Source organism: Rhea americana, unplaced genomic scaffold (genome assembly GCF_003343005.1).
Source record: "Rhea americana isolate MKP2758 unplaced genomic scaffold, rheAme1 scaffold_173, whole genome shotgun sequence".
NCBI lineage: Eukaryota > Metazoa > Chordata > Aves > Rheiformes > Rheidae > Rhea > Rhea americana.
In genome coordinates, this window is record NW_028185850.1 from 1,259,951 (window position 1) to 1,277,423 (window position 17,473).

General features: G+C 39.8%; 1 protein-coding gene across 4 annotated transcripts in view; it reads left to right on the top strand.

Annotated features, from left to right (window-relative positions):
• The first annotated feature begins 200 nt into the window (after window positions 1–200).
• BIRC6 (baculoviral IAP repeat containing 6) overlaps window positions 201–17,473 on the top strand; it is a 193,391-nt gene continuing 176,118 nt past the window's right edge. For 3 of the 4 annotated variants that reach the window (XM_085301178.1, XM_085301180.1, XM_085301179.1), the window contains exons 1-2: window positions 201–590; window positions 16,691–16,872. In XM_085301178.1, the coding sequence (XP_085157304.1) occupies window positions 329–590; window positions 16,691–16,872 (444 nt within the window). In that variant the 5' untranslated portion in view covers window positions 201–328. The remainder of the gene's footprint in view (window positions 591–16,690; window positions 16,873–17,473) is intronic. The other variant, XM_085301177.1, reaches the window with a different exon arrangement.

Consider the following 17,473-nt stretch of genomic DNA (forward strand, 5'->3'; position numbering starts at 1 on the left):
CATGAAATAGGGGCGGCGGCGCGCGCCCGCGCGCGGCGGTGGCGGCAGGGCCCCGCCCCGCTCTCTTCCCCCCGCCCCTCCCCGTGACGAGGCTGCTCGCGCTGTGCTTTCCTCGCCCCGCCACCTCCTTCCTGCCGCCGGTCCAGGCCCGCGGTCGGTTCCGCATCCGGCGCGGTTGCGTCACTTCCTGCTCACGCCGGCGCTCTCCCTTTCCCCCTCTCCCCGGACCCGGATGGTGACTGGCGGCGACGGCGGCGGCTCCCGGGACTGTCACTGAGCGGCTCCCTCCGGGCCTCTTGTCCTGAGCGGCGGCGGCGCGGCCAGCAAGATGGCTGCGGCGGCCTCCTGCTCCTCGGCGGCGGCGCCCGCCGGGCCCGGGCCCGGCCCCGGGCCGGTGTCAGTGTCGGCCGGGCCGGGCCCCTGCGAGTGGCTGTTGCTGCGGGACGGCTGCCTGCGCTGCGACGCCGACGGCCTCTGCAGCCTGTGCTACCACCCGGCGCTCAACGCCATCCTGGCCGTGACCGCCCGCGGCGCCATCAAAGTCATCGACGGCACCTCGGGGGCCACGCTCCAGGCGTCGGCACTCAACGGTGAGAGGCGGCCCGCGCCGCCGCCCGCCCGCCCGGCCCCCTGCGCGGCTCGGCGGCCGCGGGGCGGCGGGGGGAGCGGGCTGCGGCGCCCCCCGGGCGGGGACCGGGCACGATCGCGGCGCTGCGGCCCTCGGAGCCGCCCGGGGGAGGCGGCCGGAGGCTCTCGCCTGGAAACAGGTGTTGCGGTGGGTGAAGGGTTTCCGCGCGGGGAGGCGCTGGGGTGCGAAGCCCGGCTTGGTTCAGGGCCTTTCTTCCCAGGGGGTATCCCCTGGCTCTGTTTCACCCCCTTGTTTTCCAAGCCCGTATGGTTCCTACCCTTCCTGGCAGAGAGAGTCGTGTACGTAGTACCGAGGTATTTCTGTTGTTGTAAAACGTGTTGGCGTGATTATTAAAACACTAGGTGATGATGGAGAAATGCAATAGATAGAGCAGTATTTTCTAATTTTAGTTTTTCCACGTGTTCTTATGGATAACTGAGTTGAACCTTCCAAAGAACAAAACAAGTGTGCTATACTGGATAGGCTTAGTTTTAGTTCGTGTTATTATCTGATACTGTACTGTATTTATTTACTGAGCCTTCATCTGGGTATATTAAGGAGATTTACCTTCTTAAAGGTGGCATTTGTGGTATGATTCATAATAATTAAAAATTGAGAATTCTGTCTAAAGTTATTTACATTTATAGTTATGTACTATATGTATAGTTATAGTACATTTTTTTATATGCTGCATAGTTCTCTAGGCCAAGTATCGTGACAGTCACTGGTGCTAGTAATATTATCCTTGCTATTGTGTTAAGAAAGCAGAATTATTTACTGACTTTTTGGAAGCTAAGACTGTAGCAGCTTCATAAATGTGAAGCAGGTTTCCTTGTTGTTCACTGCTGGTTTTATGCTGTTTACAGACCAGCCCCGTAGAAAGCAATTTGTGTGTGATTAACAGCTTTTCTTCCCAGTTCATTAATGCTTTTTAGAAATATGGTACTTGTCAGATTATTGTGGGTTTTTTGATGTGTTGTGAGAGCAGTCTTTAGTATAGAAAGACCTGTTTCTAATGAGTTGTGTATTTCCACTTTCAGTTTCTCCTTAGGCCTGTATAGCTGGGTGTTACTAAGAAGATACAGCTTCCCTGAGTGATATTAGTTAGGGTTGATGGTAAAAACCTGAACGCGGCTTAATAGTATCAAGAATTGTGCAGAGTTGTCTTAGTGTGGTTGATACATATATACTTTCACCTTGAAAACCAGCAACTGTCTTATAATGTCAAACTGAAGAGAACAGGASAAAAATCAGTGATCTCCTGTCACCAATCAAAGTAGACACATTGTGAAGGTTAACTGGATCAAAAGAAAAAGCAAGTTCTGTGGAATTACTAAGAAACTATCAATTGCTTTTGCAGTATATCTTTCGTATTGAAAATAAGGGTGGAACTGTTGTGTGGTGTTTTGTGATCTCCTGTCACCAATCAAAGTAGACACATTGTGAAGGTTAACTAGATCAAAAGAAAAAGCAAATTCTGTGGAATTACTAAGAAACTATCAACTGCTTTTGCAGTATATCTTTCGTATTGAAAATAAGGGTGGAACTGTTGTGTGGTGTTTCCCACTTTGTTCAGAATTCAGATCACTCTGCTTGTATAGTTCCCTCTCTTCTACCTTGTCTTCTCATAAAATGCTTTTTTATTTATAACTTTAGCTCTTGCTTTTCTTCGAAGTGCTGCCAGAATTTGAGAATTGCTTTTAAGTTGTGGAGGAAGAGGACATAAATCAAGGATTTAATTTGTAATAGATTGTTGGTGTAGGAWGTGTTTAATTCCATGAACAGAAAAAGAAGTGAACTTTAAATCAAAGTCTAAGCTGTTGTTTCTCACTTTTCTGTGGTAAAATTCTTGCAGGAGATATAAGTTAATATTCAAATGTTAATGTGTTTCTGCCCTAGATAGTAACTATTTAAGGATAACTTACTGCTTTGGTTCCATTACATGCATTGTATGTATATTTCTGTTAGTGGCAGTCTGTCTCTGTGACAGTCAGCATGGCTGTAAAAGGTGGATTCTGCTCCTTCTTACATGAAATTAACTGAATTGCTTGCTGTCTACTCAAAATTTATCTGCTAATGTAGCAGATAAATATGTTACTGGAAAAAAAAATTATAACCTTAGTTTAGCCTGAAGAAACTTCAAGTGAATGTCCTTATAGATTCAGATTGGGATGCCTGCCAGAGATCAAGTTTGTCTTAGCAGTTGATGTCTGTTGGTTATTACTGACTGTTCATTCTTGTTCTCTGCCTCTTCAGCCCTTCTTTGGGAAACGAGAAAAACAGAATTCAACCATTTTCTGATAATCTGCCTGCTCTGTTCACAGTGTGAACTCTTTCAGCATGAGGTTGTAGTAGATGGACATTTAGACCTGTAGACCAGTCAAGGATATGATTGCTACAGGGACTTCTGGTGCTATGACTAAAAATAGAACCCTTGGGAATTAAAACTGTTTTTCTTGAGACACTGCTGTCCTCCTTCATAACTGGAGTTGCAGGTCTTTTGCTCTGCCGAAAGATTTATGTTGGACAGAAATACTGTTGCTCATTACCAAAGAGAAATAAAGCATAGCAGGCCTGCCTTTCTACAAAGCAGAGCAAGAAAAAGGATGCCTCTCCATCAAGGAAAGAAAAGNAAAAAAAAAAAAAAAAAGCCTGAATGTTACTTTTATCTGCAGTTGCAGTTCACTGCAGCAATACATTAAGCTTTGAGCTCATTCTTCGGTGAAAAGATAGAACCTGTGGAATACTGAATCTGGTAGAGCACTGGAGGCTGTGTTCATTAGAATATAAATGCAGATTGCTCTATTCGGTGTGTAAAAGAACAGGACAAAAGATCCACAGTCAAATACTGTTCAGTTATAGATCAGATCTTCCTGATGCTTCCAAATATAAGAACGTGGTTTCTGGCCTGTATGCTTCAGTTTCTCATGTGAACATCACAAATCCACTGTATCTGATGATCCAGGGATTGTTACTCTGAACCCAAACTGCAGGAAYCCAGTCAGGAGTATTTATGCTTTTTGCTCATACCCCATGTTCTTACAAACACTGAATTTTTATCAGATTCATCTCCAAAAAGTATGACTGTCTTTCACTGTTGGAATCTGTTCCCATTATGGGCATTGTAGTCTTGTTCAGGATGGTGAAGTGATCATTTGCAACAACTTGGAGTGAGGCARTGAATAAGAATACCATTGGTAAGGGGAAAATCCGGTGACCCTTTAAAATCAATCTTTGTCTTACCTGATGATGCGGTTGTCCTTTCTTTTCTGCCAAGGCTGTTACATGCACAATATGTGCTTCAGAGAAATGGACTGGAGAAACACAAGGAAAGTTTTTGTGATTACTGGGTATCATGCATTTCTGCATGTTTGTTAGTGGTATGTTGAAACTAGTTTGGCATCTGTGTCCCACAAATCTATTAAGTACTTTATTTTCCCTCTAAGGGATTTAAGTATTTATGTGCTTCCAGTTCCAATTGGAACACTGGTAGCCAAAGAGCATGAATGATCCAAATATTGATTTCCAAAAATAGCACTAAGGAAGAGCCTTTTCTTGTGCCTCAAAAATCAACAAAAAAGCCAAACAAAAGACCCAAAGGATGCCAAACAAACTTCCAGAATTCTCAGGTTACTCTCTCAGTCTTCAGACTGAGAAGACTTTTTGACTCATCAGATCCTTATTTACAAACAAAATAAGAAAAATGCTTGAATTACAATGGTACGGTAGTTCCCAGAGAAGCTTGCCCAGGAACACAACGAGAAACTAAGATGCAACGTCTGATGGACTGTGAGCATCCTAAATGTTTCTGTAGGTGTTTCTGAATTCAGAGTCTTGCTTATTCAACTGCACAGTATTTCATACATAGCTGAGGGCTTCTAGATTTCTACAGAGGCAATCAGCAATCAGAATACAAGCTTGTGAATCCACATGCTTAAGTGTTTAACAGAGAAGGATCTGAGAACAACTCTGTTCATTATGTATGTATACCAGCTCCTGTAGGGGAAATAGACTCTGGATTATTGGCCTTCAACCCCTGTTTCTTCAACAGAAGGGTTCAGAAGGAAATAGATCCCAGCCCAGGAGGCTCCATCTGTGGCAGCAAGTTTTAATATCATTGTCAATCTGTCTGTGTTCCATTTTGGGAAATTCTTGTTTGTCTTCAGGTGATCTGGACAATTTGGAATTAGGGAGTGCTGGAAATGACTTGGGGTATGTCCTTTTCTTTTTGACTCCTTTCCATGTGATTCAGAAGGCAAAAACATTCTCTTTTTCGATTTGGAAGTTATGGAATGGGTTCATACTTCTTAAAATCTTTAGAAAGAATCATTTGGTGAAATATGCCATCCAATTCCAGGCTTGAAATACCTGAGGACATTATCAGCAGTTTCAACTTTTTCAAGCTCACTGTGATTTTACTGTTCAAATTATTCTTTTCTTCGTTCCTTAGGATTGTTGTGAGGTTCTTCAACTTCCAAATATGTCTATTTGTACAATTACAAGACCAAAAAAATCCTATTAAAAACAAGGACTCTTGCTATTAATATAGATTTTTCTCCTTTATTGTCTTCCCCATCACGTGGGGAGTACTGTCTAGTACTGATCTAGTGATCTGCAACAGCCCATCTTGTGTTTGAGTATGTTTGGACTTGGACAACATGTTGTTCTATGAAAAGCTCTTCTCAAAGAGATCATTCCACTGATTTACATCATCTTAAGAGGTCATTCACTGTAAAGAGTCTAAAGTACTAGTGGAAAAAAAAATACTTTTGCTATCCCACAGTATAGAAGAACCGTTAGATTTAAGTTCTGTGTTTTATCCCAAGAAAGATTCCAGACCACTGTGTGCTCTGTTTGGCTGTTTGATTAATCAGACAATGCCACATATTCCTTGTTACTTGACACGCAGCTTTCCAGATTATCAAGATGCTGTTAATTGACACTAGCAGACTTGGTGGAGGTATATCAGGACTACTTTTTGCAGAAGCCTTTGGGTAAAACTAGAGATCTTGTTTTTTTACATATCCTTAAAATACAAAGGCATGTGTATGTCTAGCATTATTATGTTTATTGCAGGGATCCAGAAGTAATAATGCACAGTGGTGCCTATGTTATACTGCCAGGCATGATAGCCCAAGATTTCTTGTTTTATCCACAGGTCATTCATAGCTGGACTGATGGCCTTATGGCTAGCACTGCAACAGTGGAACTGCGTTATTAAAGGTTGCAGAATGCTTTAATGTCAGATCGGCAGAAGTTTTGTGTACCTCCACAGATGGACTTTGAAAAAGGTCTTCTATAGGAAGAGGTATCTCACAGTGCATCTGCTTGTCATTGTCCAGAGAGGAAATACTGTGCTCAGTGTGAGAGATTTGAGCTTTGGCATCCTACTGTGTTTTATCTCACAGGTGGTTGAGGTATTACTGGTCGATATGAAGAGTCCTGGGGAAAATACTGATTTTCAGCCTCAGTGACACTTTGGTCAAGACAAGCTCTAGTGTGTTTATGTGATTGAACCCTTCAGTTAAGCTCCCAGTTGCATTGTATACTGTGTTGTACAAAATGTAGTTGAAATATAGCTTATTTTCTGTCAGAATGGTTGGTTAGTTCAAATCCAGAACGTTTTAAAAGAAAGCAGATAAATCTCTGTGGGAATCCACCTAACAGTAACATGAAGTTTTTAGTTTGGATAGCACATCCTTGTCTTTCTTGAAAATGCTGGGTTTTTTTAATTTCCTTTTTTTTTCCTCCTATATCCTGAACATCATGATGTTTCAGTCCAATAACTCTTCTGTTCTGTGGTTGGCCCTTCTTAGCAGCCCAGCATAATGTTAACTGGCTGAGCAGAACCACTTTAGGAGTCCTTAGCGATATTATTTATAACAGTATTTTATGGTTACTAATGCATTGGTATCCATAACTTGAGCTAAGGCTTTTGTAATCAAGGCTTTTATAAGACAGAGTGTAAGAAAAATCTGTCATAGACTGAAGATTTACCATAATTGTTTCTCCCAAGTTTTTAATAATGATTGTGTCTGACTTTTTGTGTTAATTGTTGATCTGCTGTCTCAGTGTTTCTTTCCAAGTTATGCTCAAATCAGGGAACAAAGCTGTCTTTTGTTATGAGAGTTTAATTCCTTTAGAACAGCATAATGTTCTTCAGTATATTTCTTAGGCTTTTTTGGAGATAAGGCCTAAAACCATGTGGACTTTTGGACAACTCTTCAGTGTATCTGACTGTGATAAGTCATGTTATGAGATTATTTTCTGTTCCACTGCGGTCAGTTCACCAGTTTGATATTTTAAAATCAAAAATATGCGTGTGGATCAGTTCACTTTCCAGATTGTTCTTAATTGATGCCACAGTATTGCATTCTGCTGTTAGAAAGCTGTCTTTTAAATAGTTAATGCTGTCCTAATTACAACCACTGCTTGCAGTTATCCAAGTACTTATCACCAAGTGGACAGTCCAAGAAAGGCTGCTTGCCTTAAATTCTTTAATTTGCCATGTCCACATGGATACCAGTATTTCTTGCTTCTTTCTGCTTCTGTAGAGTCAAATGTTGGATTTTGTATTGGCCTGATTCCTGTGCTGCATTGCTTTGGGGAAAAGTAGCAGGATTTGATAAAGACCCACTCAAAAAGCAGAGGGGAAATTGGTATATGCAGTACTTGTACAGTGGAACACAGTTATTTTGAAAATTTGCATGCATGTTAAGGGAAAGCACATGTTGATGATGCACGAGAGGGAGAAAACAGCTTTTGTTTTTACTGCCTAGATTAAAGGTGTAAAGTTAAGGAAATAATAACTTACCTGTTGAATAAATGTAAACATCATTATTACTAAAATAACTTCATGCAGTATTTGCTAGGGCTGTTAAGTGAGTGTTTTACTGATGATTTTTTTTAATGCATAACTTGGAGGAGGGAATTGGATTATCAGTGAAGTAGTTTCATCTTGAAAAAGAGTAGCATTCCTGAAAACAAGTGTCTTTTCTTATGTACAGGTTAATAAAGACTCATATAGCCTACAGTCTGCCAGGCAATTCTTCATTCCACTCTACAGTTCATGGGGAGAATTGTTTGGTCCACTGCACTTTCCTGACCTGACTGACTGAGAAGCAATCAGGCTCTAAGCTGAGCATTTGGCAGCTGCTAGGGAAGAGTTTGAAAAACTTGGTTTACTAGGCAACAGGCTACAGAGACTCTGTCAGGAAAAACACCTATGGAAAGGAAGAGCTGAGAGGGGGAGGGATGCATAAATTATATGTGTGGCTGGATAAGGTTGGAAAAGGGTAGGGAAGTAGGAAGGTAAGTAAATGGCCTTGAAGAAAAGGTCTTGAAGCAGGAGTAAGAAGAGTCTATGGTTATTGTGGGAAAGTGTTGTGACAGACTGTTGACCTCAGTTGACTTCTCTTCTACTTGATCCTAGCTTCGTGTAGCAATGTAAATGATGCCACACAATGCTGCTTATTTGCCTTTTTTTTTTTTAACAGTATTTTTTTTCTATTTATTTTTCTGTTATTTTTGTCAGTCACAGTCAACAAGACTAGCATTTTCAAAGATTATTGTTAGGTTCCCTCTCTAGTCAGTAAAGGAGAAGTCCCTACTCGGAGCAAACTCTTGGAGGAACCTACCTTYCCTTCTTCTTTCCCCTTTCCTACAGAAGGAGCCTAGCAAGACTAGACTTTTAAGGTATAAATTTCCCCCTTTTAGTGATACAACTGCAATTAAACTTATATGATTACCATGTTCAAATACTCTTAAGCTGCAAATAGTTGTCTTAAAAGTGCAAGTTGCTTTAATCTTGCCAGCTATTCTAAAGAACTTGAAACAAATCCTAAGCTACAGTTTCACTTTTAAATGTAGCWATATTAAATCATGAATGAATTCATSTGTTCTACTTCAGCTTTCCTATGAAGTGATTATTAGGAGAGAGAAAGATCCTATGAGAATGCATTTAATTAATTTGAAGTAAGCTTAAGAATTAGTGAAGTTGGAGCCTGATGGACTGAACTCTGAGTTGACTTCAAATGCCAGAGTGAGGTCTTGGAATTTTGATGGAAATATGGAAATATGCACAGTAGTGATCAAATAAGCAGTTACTAGAGGTACGCTCAGTTATGTGGCGCCATAGGAATAAATAAAATATATGCTTAATAGACTTTAGTCTACTGGGTGTTTCTGAAAAAAATCTCTTTAAAGACATGCAACAATAGCATGCAAGACACTAGATTTCTTTAAGGACGAAGAACACCTTTTAAAGGTAATACTAACTTAGAATCACAGAATAATTTAAGTTGAAAGGTTCCCTAGGAGTTCATCTTGTTCAACCTCCTGCTCAAAGCAGAACTAGCTCCAAAGTCATGTCAGCATGTATAAGACCTGTCCAGGAAGGTCTCCAAGAATGGATGTTCCAGAAGGTTTCCAGGCTGCCTTCTAATCACTTGACTACTTGTGGTTAACCATTTTCAAGGTGAAGAATTTTTTCCATATGTCCTATTGAAATCCTCTATGTTACAGTTTGTGATTATTGCCTCTTGACCTTTCATTCTGCACTCCTGAGAAGAATTTGCTTCATCTTCTTTATAACCTTTATTGTAGTAGTGGATGACTSTTGTTAGATTTCTTCCTTCATTTCTTTTGTGCAAACTGAACAAGCTAAGTTCATTTAGCCTTTCTTCGTGTGTTATGTGCTCCAGCTCCTAAGTATCTTAGTGGCCCTTCACTGGACTTTGTCGAGTTCATTGAYATTTCAACTGGGGGACCACACTGAATGTGATATTCCAAATGAGCCCTCACAAATATTGAGTAGAGGGGTCTGTCTTTCTCTTGATCTACTGCCTGTGTGGTCCCCTCTGTAGTTACTTTTCATTGCTGCAAGGATGCTCTGCTAACTTTTGTTCAGCTTGTCCATCAGGATCCTCAGCTTCTTTCTGCAGGGTTGCCGTCTAAACAGTTGATCCCCAGCTTCTGTTGATGTATGGGGTTATTCTAGCCAAGTGCAAGACTTTGTTGAACTTCAGAAGGTTTGTGTCAGCCCATCTCTCTGGCTTTTTGAGATCCTTCTGAATGGCTGCCCTGCCCTTTGTCAGTTGTTCCCTCCAGTTTGGTGTCATCCACAGTCTTGCTGAGAGTGCATTCTCTTCCATCCTCCAGGTCATTGATGAAGACAGTAAAGAGTATCAGTCCTTGAAGAATACCACTCATAACTGAATGTCAGGTAGACTTTGAATCATTTAACTATTAACTTTGAGACTGGCGGTCCCATCAGTTTTTCATTCACCTTGTGGTCAGCCCATCTACTTCTGAGAACTTAGTGCTTCTCCCAACTTAGATATTTTGGAAGTTCCTTAAAACTTTTGGAACTGGAAGATAAAAGGAAAAAAATAGAGAAGTGGAACACTTTCCTGCCAAACAGACTTGGGCTTTATAGAGAGCCATAACTAGAGATGTTCTCTCTTGTTATASGAACAGGAGGATGCATAGTATATGAGCTCTGCTCCTCTAGCCATTTCAGTGGCAGAAAGAAGACTTGGTGATAACGTTTCTTCTGTCATGGGATCTTCATTGTGAAACACTGTGGTGGGAATTACTCTTCAAGAATGGGAACTTTCTGTTACTGGACTGTGAAGTATTCCTTGCCTGTCCCTCATTCTGTTTGGATGCTGTGTAATCTGTCTGTCTGAAACTTCTGAAAGACCTATTTCCTGAAAGCTTTTAGTAATAGTTTTCATTTTGAGGAAAAGTATTGAAAAAGACTTGGTCCCCTTGTGAGGTGCTTGAATGTTTACGTGAGAATTGCAGGAACTTAAGCTTTCTCAACTTCCCTGAGTTTGCAGGAAAGATTGTAGAATTCTGCGAAATCTTTCATAATTCATTCTTGGGGACTGTGGGATAAAGTTCTCTGAGCTATTGTGTTCTGCATAGTATATAGGACAGCGATAATGTTAGAGGGATGGAGATAAAAAACAACATCAAGTATATGGGCACAGAGASCTCACCACGGTGCCCTCCTGCTGAGTCAGTCTCCAGTGGCTTAAGTCTATAGAATAGAAAAAGACCTTATGCCTACAGATATAACAAGTGTGAGATAAGAACTGCCTTGATCTTGTTAGGTTTTTGTTTATGTTCTGAAACCTTTTAAATGTTAATATTAGCTTCTGTTATTAACTGCTTCAGACACATGTAGTTAATATTCATGTGCCACAATCTCCAAAGTTTCTGCACTAAAAACACATCTTCCGARTCCACTTTAACAAGAATTATTTCACTTTAAAACTAGCTATCACACTGTGAAACTGATACTGAAACAATTATGTCATGTGTTGTTTGCCAAAGGTAAAACAAACTATAAATTGCATGTCTTGACCTCAGTTAGCTAAATCCAGTTTTAACAAATAGGAGAGTTGCAAATAAAATTAAGGTACTTTGTGCTATTAGCTAGGCATTTCTTCTTCCTTTAGTATTACTGCTGTTTGGAGAACATTTTTAGTTTTCTGTTTCACCCTCAAAGGTGTTTTTGGTTTGTCTAATCATTTTGAACTGCTGTTTTAGGTAATGTGGTGGATGGAGATGTGTATATATAGTCAGATCTAAAAGTGAAGTGTTGCTGAAGTATTAAAGATGGTTAAGCATGGATCTCTGCTTCATTCATCTAAAACAGCGACACTCAAGCTTGTCATCTAGTAAGTCCCTTTCTCGCCTTTTCCCAAGTCTGAGAATCCTTCTGTTGTGGGAGACCCACAGAGTGTCTTTCTGGTGGCAGCAGCATGCTTTGAGGTGGAGGCTGAAGCAAGTCAGGGCCTAGGGCTGGACCTGTGCGGTGCTGAAGCTTCCAGTGAAGAGATAGATGAGAAGAGGAGGGACAGAAAGGGTCCATAGCTGCAGAATTCAGTGGTGGTGAGCAGTCAGGACCTGGTTTGGCCATGTCTTAGCCATCTTCTCATGGTCTTCTGAGATGATCCAGCATGTCCTTGTTTCCCTTGGGAGCCATTGCTCTAAAATGCTTTAGAGACAACTTTTAAAACCAAACTATTTTGGTGGTTTGCCTTTTTTCATATTTTTGTGAAGGTTTTTTGCAACTCATCTATAATTGTTATTTTTATGTAGTATTAGTTCAGAATAGATGGATTTTGTAAGTAAAGCAAGCTTGTAAACTTTAAGACAAATTTTTTATACTGTAGAACTTCATCAGAGTTTAAATGTTAYGGTGCTTGCCTCTATCATGCTGAACAAGTTTTTGCATGAATTTGCAAACTTGTGTTGCTCGGGTAGCATATAATGAGTTGTTCTACTTTGTAACTGGATTTTTCAGTTGATTTTATGGTTATGTGAAGTGGTAGCAATAGCAAAGATGACTGCCTAGCAACAAATGAGGATAGCTGTTTATTTTCTTTCTTGGGGAGTGGGGTGGCTTTTAAATTCCCTGGTACATGTGCAAAGTCTACGAGAAGTTGCTGAGTAGTGTTTTCATGAGAAGCATTTTTGTCTCTGAAGGAAAAGATAGTTTTCCTATTCATTAATTTGGCTTGTGGAAACAGGATTTCACGTAACATGTTACCATGGGTGGTAATATCTTCTAAACTTGAAGCTTTACAYCCACACTTGACAATAGCAAAGAGAAAATAAAATTTGATTTTTAATTTTTGCAGATAACTTTAAGGATTTTTGCACTTTATAACTTTCCTTTCTCTTGTTCTTGGGTTCTCTTACCTTTAAATAGCTTGACAGTACGAGTCTAGTGAWACTGATTAATAGGATAGATAGCCTTTTGATCTCCTGAAAGTATATGTATCTAGCTTTAATGTTTGCAGTATTTTGAAATGAATACTGAGATATTTTTTGGAWATTCTAGTTTAAATTGGAAGTGGAAAAATGAGCACCAGTGCACATAAACAGTCTGCGTTTTGTTGAGCYGAAAGGATTTCATTTTCTCCATTAAATTGTACTTTGTAATTCCCAATTTAAAGACCTAGTTACATTGATAGATTGAAGTTATGGATTTTTTTTAGACATTTCTCTGCCTTGGATCTTGGCATTGTGGAATCAATGCTACGATACATGTATTTCTTGCTCTCACTTTGTGGCTGTGGATTAAGGTGTTACTCTACTGTGACTTAGAAAAAAATTCTTTTGGATTCTGTGCATTGGGACCTTCTTGTTGAGAGAATTATTAACCTTGTCATATATTTTAGCCTTAGTSTGGGCTACCAGTTTTCAAGATGACTTGACTTTTTTTGTAATATTAGAAAAGGTACAAGACGTTACTATAAATGTTAACCTAGTTTTTCATCTTTTTGTAATGACAGCCATGAGTTTTAACMTAACTGCCACTTTCACTTAAACTCTAAAGCTTCAAGGCAAAAACCATTTGTAACAGAAGAATTGAAAGGAAAAGCTTTGAAATTGTTCTGCTTCTTGAAAACCAAGGCTAATTCTTTAATTGGTTTGGTGCAGCCTGGTTTGGAAAGTTGAGGCCAGAAGGCCTTTTATAGGAGAAAATGGGCAGACTACATCATCCGTTCATCATAATACCTGCAGACAAGGAGGCACAATCAGTGTTGCTGGCAGCCTTACGTATTCCACAAACAAGCTAATTTTCTGCATTTTTTTCCTATAGGTCAGATTTTGACCACAGGAAGTTGCTGGTCTCTCCTCTCTCTGGTACAGGAAAAAAAAAAAAAAAAAAAAAAAAAAAAAAAAAAAAAAAAAAAAAAAAAGGCAGCAGGAGAGGGAGAGCTCCTTTTCTCAATATTCTTTTTCTGCAGTCTTCTGTGTATTTGGGGTTTTTTTGTTGTTTGTTCATTTGTTTTAGCTTTTCAGACAACTAGTTCTAAGATTATAGATGGTGTACCATAATACAGAGCACTACTGGCTTACATTTCCAGCATGTTAAGAGTCTGCCAGGTTTCCTCATAGGAACTGTGAAAAGACTTAATGATTTCTTTTTGATTTGTCTTGGTTTTAGTCCTAGACAGATAAGCTAGAGGTGTGCGTCGGAGGGAGTGAATGCTATGATCTACTTGCACTAAGACTGTAAAGCAAAATTGTGTTACAATCTTTGAATGGCTAGCTGTTCCTTCTTCTCCCATTCAAAGTAAGCTATAGCTAAAGGAACATCCCTGGCTGAAAGGAGAATAACAGTTGGGTTGTGATGATCTGACCTAAGCAGTTTAGTGGGTTTAAATGAAATTTTTGAACTGTGAATTGTGAAGATGCATATCACTAATTTTTGCTAGTAAACAGCCAGGCTGGACAGCCAGGGTGGTAATGTTGTTCAAAGAATATTGGTCAGAGCCCTTTGGCACATCATAAAACATGGATCATAAATTTTGGAAGGCCTGTTCTGCAGATGCCTTGAAGACATTTCAGCTTTGGTAGGCATTTGTTCTGTGCCTGTGAGTTCTAAATACTCCAGTTTCCTGATTCTTAACCTACTGTTGTAATCATCTTGCCAGCCATGTGTAAACTGTGATCTGATGTGAGGTTAGTTTAACTATCTTGGAGTATGTTATCTGAACTTCAAAATTAAACTGCTAAGTTTGCAAAATAGCTTGTCAGCAGTTCAAAGGCTTTTTGAATTGTAAAGCAGTCAGTTGCAGAGTGTGCCTCCCTGGATATTGGAAYGATGCTGGATATTGAGTCAATTGTTTCCTTGAATATATTTTCCATAGATGTGAGGTAGCCTGTTTTGTTTTTGTGCACTTTGAATAAAACACAAGTGGCAACAGTAAATAACTTTCTAGAGACAGTTTGGCTAAAATCTTTCTGGCAATGTAACTCAGCCACATATTAAGCAGCACTCTGAGAGTCACAGCTGTCAGGCAATATGTTGCTTGTGCCTCCGTCAGAACTTTTTCTGTTGTGTTTTGTTTTCTTAACAGGGCAAAAGTATGATGTTGATTAGGCATGTTATCTACCTTACTAGTAATATTCACTGCCTTTTAAAAGTTGAGACTAATACAGAGGATATTTGTTAGCCTTGCATAGGTTGCACTTGAGATTTCATTAACTTCTCTACAAAATGGATAAAAGAAGAAAGAATGGTCTAACTGCAAGGGGCTGGGGCTCCTACAGGCTACTGAACCTGTAATCACAGAGCATGTGTATACTCCTGCGGCTGGCTGGAAATAAGGAAGGTGCAAAAGAAGGGCTCATGCTGTAAGTATTGCCTGAAAAGGTGAACAGCTTTTTTCCATCTTTGGAAAGATGGCAGAGAAAAGTGATGGATTAAGGAAAGTGTCCAGTAGTCCATCACGTGGAGTATCCTAAGTAGACTGCAAAATCCATGTCAGTCTACTGATGTTTTTAGTTTAGGGCATCAGATRCTTTCATTTTATTTACATAATAGTTTCCAGTACGTTTTTGAGACAAATATTTTTAAAGATGTTAAAACTTGTATTTAAATTTTTGTAGAAACCATTATTTTTCTGTAGAATGAATGACTTCCTTGCCTGCAGCTGTGTTGTGTGTTGAAATTCTTGTGTGATGAACTCTAGTATATTGGCAAAAATACGGTTTGAAAGTAGTTGATTTGCCATTCAGAGTATCCCTTTTTTGGTGAGCTAGAACTAATGACTCTACAACTGTGAGTGATTCCAGGGCTCTTGAAGTGCTTCAGACTCTTACAGCAATGATTACAGTTGCATTTTGCTTCACACAGTGAAAGGCTTATGTCCCGTATTTTAAGAGGATAGGAGTCATTGTTTCCATAATTTCAGTGAGAAGAACAGCTGACACAACTATTCTTGACTGGAGTTTTGGAGAGAGGATACCACAAATGAAATGTTGTTGTGTTGAAGTCAAGGTCAGATCGATGTTCCGTCTGAAGAAGTTTTGATTTCCATTTAACTACATCAAAGTGGAAGAATGGGAGACTTTGGGAATTATGTAGCTGTCTGTTTCTGGATGCTTAGCTGTATGCTGTCTACCTAAATGATGGGKTTTTTTGTTATTCATAGTAAAATCTAGTATCTGAAGAAAGAGGAGAATCGGGACAGGGCTTGATTAATGAAGAATTTAGTGAAACTCCAGTTCCTGTGCARCAATAAAAGATGATCTGTGTTGATGAGGCAGCAGTTTCAGCTTTGTCCTCTGAATGATGCAGCCATATACTCATAACCCACTTACATTCTGCTTTTGTAGCAGCAGCTTACACTTTTCATGAAGTTAAGCACTTTGCCTTCTACACAGATAGCATATCACATGGACTGAGTTTTATAATCCTTCCAGCCTTAGGCACATAGTAATGTCCAGTGTTTAAACACTCTTTGGGCTAATACCCACTACCACAGCCCTTACTCGCTTGTCGACTGACAGTCTTCCTCCACCCCCACTGAACTTATCTGACCTGTTACTGATGTGTGTGCAGTGCAGAGCAATAAGAGAAAGGAGCTACCTTGGTGTCTCAAGGAACAAATGCCTCTTTCATCCCTGATAGTGCACGGGAGCAGGCAGAGTGTTGTAAGTACTGCAAAATCTCTCCTCCAGGCATGCTCCTCTTAAGCTGCTCTACTGTTCAGTGCAGCTGGAGTGATTAGAAATGGGTCACATTGATTATTGTCTACTCTGGAGGGCTTGGGCTAATGTAGCATCGGCACGTTATATGCTGTATCTAGTCTTAAAAGTTTGAGTATTATTTTGCTTGATGAAATAGTGTTGATCTGCCTTAACCATAGTTTAGCAGTTCTGTCCCAATGTTTATGTTGACCTGTACAATTTAGTTCCTATTACCCACTGTCAGCTAACATCAAGTACACTAGGCTTCTACTTTAAGCTTGCAAATGCTGGTAGGCCTTCTGGTAGGTGTAGGACTTGAATGGTGACTTCTGCTATAGCTCTTAAAATGGTTATAGTTGTTGGTGGGATGTGTAGTTTAAAGAAGAAGTAGGCAATAAAAGTTTTGATGAAAGTTGTAGTTGTAAAAATGCTAGTTTTTGATTATTTCATGAAGTAAAGAATTTTGCTGAAGTGTCATGTTACTTCCCAGAACAGATTTTACAGGTCTYCTGTTAAAGCTGTTTTCTAATAAGATCATATTTTGTATCTTTCCCTTTCTAGCTAAACCAGGTGGACGAGTGAAATGTCAGTATATTTCTGCTGTGGATAAAGTGATCTTTGTGGATGATTATGCAGTAGGATGTAGGAAAGATCTCAATGGCATCTTATTGTTAGACACAGCTCTGCAAACGCCTGTTTCAAAACAAGATGATGTGGTTCAGCTTGAATTGCCGGTTACAGAGGTAAGATGTGGAAAAAAAAAATGGTACGTAAATAACTGTCAGGAATACTAAAAAGACTTTTGTCCCTGAGTTTCTAGTGCAATATTAATAGCATGTAATAGGAAAATTTCCTAATAATTAAGTGTCATAAGGCAATGGCTTTTTGCAGTTACCCCTCTCTAACAAATGGGAACTTGCCTCATCAAGAGAGCATTATTTCAGAAGAAAGAACTTATCAGTGGCTAGAAATAAGGACTCAGTTCTAGACCTTTGCCACTGCTTAGGTGTGAATTCTGTATACTAGTTTATAAGTCACAGTCTGGACTACTAGGGTTCCTTGAATTTTTTTTGTTTTTATGCTTTCAGGGGGAAAAAAGTCAATTAAAAAGATCAGTGAATATGCTGATCAGTTAATTGCTATATGTGAGGAACTTATGCTTGCACAGCCCTTCTGTTGATCTGCTGTCATCTGCAAGAAAGTCAGGAACTATGAGATGTCATAGGGATTTTCATTGTCCTTTTACTGAAATCTAAGAAACAGATATAACCTTAGCTAAGAAACTCGTTTAACTTGCTTCTGTCTTTCCTCCCTTGTCTGTCTCCCATCTCCCCCCCTCCAAAA